Source organism: Antrostomus carolinensis, unplaced genomic scaffold, assembly GCF_000700745.2.
Source record: "Antrostomus carolinensis isolate BGI_N321 unplaced genomic scaffold, ASM70074v2 scaffold31237, whole genome shotgun sequence".
NCBI classification, from domain to species: domain Eukaryota; kingdom Metazoa; phylum Chordata; class Aves; order Caprimulgiformes; family Caprimulgidae; genus Antrostomus; species Antrostomus carolinensis.
The window spans coordinates 5,714-11,376 of NW_010327329.1; the positions used below are offsets into that span (position 1 = coordinate 5,714).

At 46.8% G+C, this 5,663-nt stretch overlaps 1 protein-coding gene across 1 annotated transcript; it reads right to left on the bottom strand.

Moving 5' to 3' along the window:
* Positions 1-1,531: 1,531 nt before the first annotated feature.
* CTSS (cathepsin S) lies at positions 1,532-5,347 on the bottom strand. Its single transcript, XM_010171874.1, has 7 exons — positions 5,222-5,347; positions 4,896-5,018; positions 4,121-4,270; positions 3,818-4,042; positions 2,606-2,771; positions 2,290-2,392; positions 1,532-1,631 (listed from the first exon to the last, which is right to left on the bottom strand). Exons 1-7 carry the CDS (start codon positions 5,345-5,347, stop codon positions 1,532-1,534), a joined length of 993 nt encoding a protein of 330 aa, XP_010170176.1.
* Positions 5,348-5,663: the final 316 nt, after the last annotated feature.

The following is a 5,663-nucleotide window of genomic DNA, read 5'->3' on the forward strand; positions in this document are numbered from 1 at the left end:
TGCTGGCAGGGGGGTTGGGACTGGATGAGCTTTAAGGTCCCTTCCAACCCAAACCATTCTATGACCCTCCAAGATTTAAAGGGTTTGAGAAGACGGCAGCAGGCAGAGGTCCATGGAATATGCAGAATATGCAGACAAGGGGGTTTGGTTGGGGGATTTTTAGTGTTTTTCTATTTTTTTTAAGGGAGAAGGCAACACAGCCCTGCCATCGACGTGACGGGGCAGAAGCATGCACTGCTGCAGATGGTTTTGTTGAAGATATGATGGTGCTTTTGATCAAAATGATGGGTCTTTGATCCCCTTCCAAAGGCAGAGCTGGAGCTGTAGGTTCTCAGCAGTCTACAGAGATCTCCATGCTTGGAAAGGAGATAAGGTTTTAAGCAATGCTTTGTCAAAAGGGTTAAAAACCACCAACAATAACCTATCTGGAGGACTCAAACACAACTGCAAAGGCCAATATCTGGTAATATTATAGGTGATGTGAGCATTCTCAGATATCACCTTGCAAATGGAGACTTGTCCAATTCCCTCACCTCCCCCAAGGTGGCAGTGGCACCTCAGGCCAGCACAGTGTCCAACTAAACAGAAAAGTGATTCTCAACAGAAGTTTTTCCACTGAAACAAACTCTAAGACATTTTTTTAAACCGATAATAAATACATAAACGTAAAGAAAAAGAGTTGGTGATTTTGCCATCTCAACCAAAAAGGTTTAACTTGTAAATCTTCCGGTTGAGATTGCAAGATCATGGTGAATCTTAAAAAAGGTTTAACATGTCAAACTTTTGCCTTCAGAACCAGTTTTGCCATCCCTCTGTGTCTGATGACGAGTTGGGTTGTGTGGGTGTGATGGTGGCTGAAGTGCTGGTGGCAGCGTTTATATTTTAATATCATCATCATCATCATCATCATCATGAGAACTGTTTGTGACGTGAAACCATGGATATCAGCGACTTTCTCTCCCCACACTTTTGGCAGTGGTGTGATAGTCCCATATCCTCTATTCCCAAAACATAGACATTGTTTGGAGAGAACCATCGTTTGTGGAGAACCATCGTTTGTGGAGAGGTTTTGTGAGAGGTCCTTACATGGGGGAGCAGTACCAGATCAGAAAGTACCAGCTGGAATTCCCTCTGCCACCCATTCCTGACTCCAGACACCAAGTATCAGATTTTTGGCTGGTGAAACTGATCTTTTATTTTTCAAAGAAATTCTGCAATCTCATCAACATCACACAGAGATGACATGGTACCTGTGTCATCGTAGTAGTACTCAGTGCTAAACTGGAGAGAGACAAACTCCATTATAACTGTAGGTATTGCAATTTTCCTCTGAAAAAATAAAACCCTTTTCCCCAAAAAGAAGTCCCAAGGTGGTTGTAAATCAGATTCCAAAATCCTCCCACGTAAAGGCTGATCTTACAGAAGGACACTGCCCACAGAGCCAGAAAATGATTCTTGAAGTCAGTAGATCCATGCAAGCATAGGAACAGGGGTTTAACTGGAGTTGTCCTCTCTGAAGCAGAGGGTCCATCTATATGAGTGGGTAAGAGCCATAACTGGCGATCCCGCAATGGTTCTCGTGGTTTCTCGACATGCGGATATAACCCTCGTCACCAAAACGCACACCCCAACTGTTGGGACAGGAAACAAACAAACAAACACACCAAGAAAAATTAAATTCCTTTTTCTGTACGTGAAGCAGCAGCTTTATCAACATCACAGCTTTGGAGTGTTCTCATTAACTGCTTCACAGGATTTCTAATCCCGTGTTATGACAACACTCATCAACGTAAAGGGAATTTAAGGTGAGTGCAAGCATATTTTAAATGCACTTAAGGTTCCTTAACACTCTTTGGGTGGCATAAAGGTGCTTTGACATGGTTAAGCAGGAATCCTTAGGGAATAGTTTAAGGACCAGATGAAAAAGACATGGAAAGAAAGATGTGGAAAGATGCGTAAAGATGCGCAAAGGCGTGTAGCTGTGGTGCTGAGGGACGTGGTTTAGAAATGGTCTTGGCAGTGTTGGGTTTATGGTTGGACTTGATGACCTTAAAGGTCTTTCCCACCCAAAATGATTCTCTGATTCTGTGACCAAGAGAACCATACCAAGTTCTGACTCTATAACAGCCCCTGTCGCACCAGCACCCAACTGATCTCCCTCTCATGTGTATAAATATCAGTCGTTATAAAATCGTGGGGACGTGAGTTTGGGCAGTGGGAGAAGCCTGTCCCTATAGACAGTGACCACACAGATAATCAGAGTTTGGTGATGTACAATTGTGCCTCTACCTGTTTTTCACAAGCCAATAATCCTTCTCATTTAGGGTGCCGTAGCCGATCACGAGCACTCCGTGATTCACCTCCTGCGTGCACCGGGGGTCATCGTACACACCTGGAAATAAAGGAGTTTGGAAGCACGTCATCAGAACACCAGACCTCATCTCTGAGTCCAAGTCAACCTTCAGCACAGTCACTAACACCCCTATCTTAACTTTTTGTCATATTCCCATCCAGGAATTAAACCCCAGTTTCAACCAAATTTTATAAGCTTTACATGCAGAAAGACTTAGAGGACTGTGAAGATCTCCAGGGTAAAAGGACATACCTGACCTGTACAAGAAGAAGGTGGGCTGAGCGGCGTCAATGGCAACAGAGACCGGCCCGATGTTGGCGACAGCATCTTTCAGGGCTTCTTCGTCGGCGTATGGAAGCTCAACATACCTGGAGCAAGTGGCGGCTCGTGTGGAAGCGTTGTATTGACATGTCCCATTCTGGTAGGAACAAGGAGGAGTTGAGAAGAGGAACGTGAGGAATCCAGCAGGAACATCTCAAGACTTTCAGGTATGTGTTTTCTATCAGCCTTCTTTTACTTTGTGTTACCCTGTTCTTCACTTTTCTTTGACCATCATTTTTCTACACACAGGATTACAGAAAAGATGGCTGGAAGGACCTGAAGAGACCATCTTGTCCATCTCACTTCCCTACAGCAAGAGCAGCCAAACCATTCTTTAGAAACCTCCGGTGACAATACTTACACCACTTCCTCATCCTTCCCATCTGAAGACTCATGTTCAACCTAAATTACTTCTATTGGAAATTAAGCCCAGGGCTTCTCATTCTCCTTCTGGACATGGAGAACAGTGTCCTTCATCACCATAGCTGCCCTATTTGTGTTTGAAGATTTAAATTCTACTTTTCTTTCTTGGACTGAGCTGCTGTTACTTTGACCTGTTTCCATAGATGATATTTTCAAGTTACCAGGTCATTTCAGGGCATCTCTTGTCTTTGGCCATAAAGACTCTCAGCATTAGGAGCTTTATTTTCTTATGGCTCTTATGACCTTACAGTGCTCATACAGCATCTGTTACAGGGGACTTTTAAAAACAGTTGTATGAACCTCTGCCCACTGAAATCATAGAAATATCAGTAACTCATTTTAAAACTATAGAAGATGGAATAACACAGAGAGCTGAAAACAGGACCCAGGACTCCTGTCCCATTTTTCCCTTCCGCGTAGTACATTGCCTAATAATTTACGTAGGACAGAAATAAACATGTAGAAATTCTGGCTCACAGTCCAGTCATTCACCTATGAGAAAAAAAAAATACAATCTAAAGGTTCCTTCCTTGGGTCTGAAAGAATCAGCTGTGAAGGTTGAGAAGATGACATGAGACTGGTAGAAACCAAGACAGAGGGAAATCGGTGGGAGAGGAGGAGAAGGGTGCCTACGCAGGAGAGCTCAACGAGTGGTCGCGTTCCTTCCATGCCCATGTGTTTTTCTGGAGATTTCATGTGTTTTCAAGCTCTGGCACTTACCTGGGCTGTGTAGGGGTAGGAATCATCTGAATCAATCCCTTCATTGTCAATAATGTACTGGAAAGCATTGGTCATGAAACCTCCACTGCAGCCTTTGTTCCCATACATCATGGAGCAGTCAACGAGGTTCTGGGCACTCAGGGACACCAATGTCCCTGTCTTCAGCTTCACCTGGGCTTCGAGGGCTCCGACGGCGCTGAAGGCCCAGCATGCCCCGCAAGCACCCTGCAAAAGCCCCAGAGATGCCCTCAGATGCTGCCCCATGGAGTTAAGATGTGGGGAAACACAGAGAGAGCCTCCCACCTGGTTCTTCACCTCTGTGACGCATCCCTTCTCCCTCCAGTCCACCGTGTCTGGGAGTTTGCTGCCGGGTTGTGGTCGGTACACGGAGGCCCGGTTTGGCCGAGGACCAACGTTCAGCCCAGTTAACAAAGCTGTCACTTCCTCACTAGTCTGGTGGGAAAAGAAAACACCTGATCTAGTCAAAGATGTCCCTGCTCACTGCACCTTTAAAGGTCCTTTCCAACCCAAACCATTCTATGATTCTTTGTCCTTGTCTCTGGTAAGTCCTACGCTGGGTGTGTTGGAGGTGAAGGGGGATGTCCCATCAACCATCTGAGCTACAAGAGTTAGCAGCTTTGGGGAGTCCTTGACTTTTTATTTTTTACATTTAACTTCTATCTGAACATCGAGAAGGGCAAGAAAAAGAAGACACAAAGCTTGACTCCAGCACCAAGAATCCCTGGAAGCTGGTATGTTACATGAAACAACACTACAACCTCAGGATGTTGACAAGGGATGATTTGCAAATATATATAATGACCAGGACCAGGTCTGTGCACCCCAAATGCCGTGTTAAGGAGTTATTTCCTCACGTTAGATTGCCTCACGCCAGTAGGTCAAGCAGAAGAATGTCTGAGCAGTTTGTCCATGGTTGCTGGAGTCCACAAGAAGAGGACAGGCTGAGAAGGGTTGTTGGTTGTTTTTCCACCCCTAACCCATTTATATTCCTCAATAAATCGACCTTGTAATTAGAGACCAAGACAACCCCCCTCTCATCAGCATGACCAGAACCTACCATGTCTCCCAGGTGGTTCATGCCCAGCTCGTAGGAGTGCAGCCCCAGGGAGTGCTCCAGATTATGCAGCGTCACCAGGCGCAGGTTCCTCTCCCACGTCGCGCGCCGGTCCCCTTCCTCTTTCTGAAAGTAAACACAACTTCATGGTACCATTTCACCCCATTTTATCCCAAAAAAGGTTGTTTGCAGCCCCTGCCAACCCCGCCCTGGGAACCAGTAGTGCTTGGGAGCACTGTTGGCTCTTCTCCGTGCTGTGTGATGGAGCGGATGGTCATGTCAGAGCAGCACCCACCAAGCCACCTCCATTCCCACCAAGACGTCCCTACCTCATGGCGGTACTCCTTGCCGTAGGTTTTCTTCCAGAGCTGCCAGTGCCAGTCCAGCGCAGGGTCAGGGTGTCCCAATGCCACCACAAGTGTGGCCAGGAAGGCGATGGAAGCCAGCAGCTTCATCCCACTCAACTGGGACCAGGGAGTCAGAGCGACACAGTACGCCGGGAGTTGAGGGCTCAGAGCTGGAGCCGTACTTGACCCCTTAGTGACAAATCCGGTTTGGTAAGGGAGGCAGAAGGGTGATGACATCCTTGACCTGGACTCCCTGGCATGCCCTTCGTGGGGTTTCTCCACCGGCTGATGCCACCAGCTCCTGTCCTACCTGCCTGGACAAGCACCCCACAAGCAGCACTGCTCGCCCCACTCTCCCGCTGTGTATCCTCAACCCCTGCGAGATGGGAAGAGAAATCCCATCCAGGACTTGGGAACTTCCCTC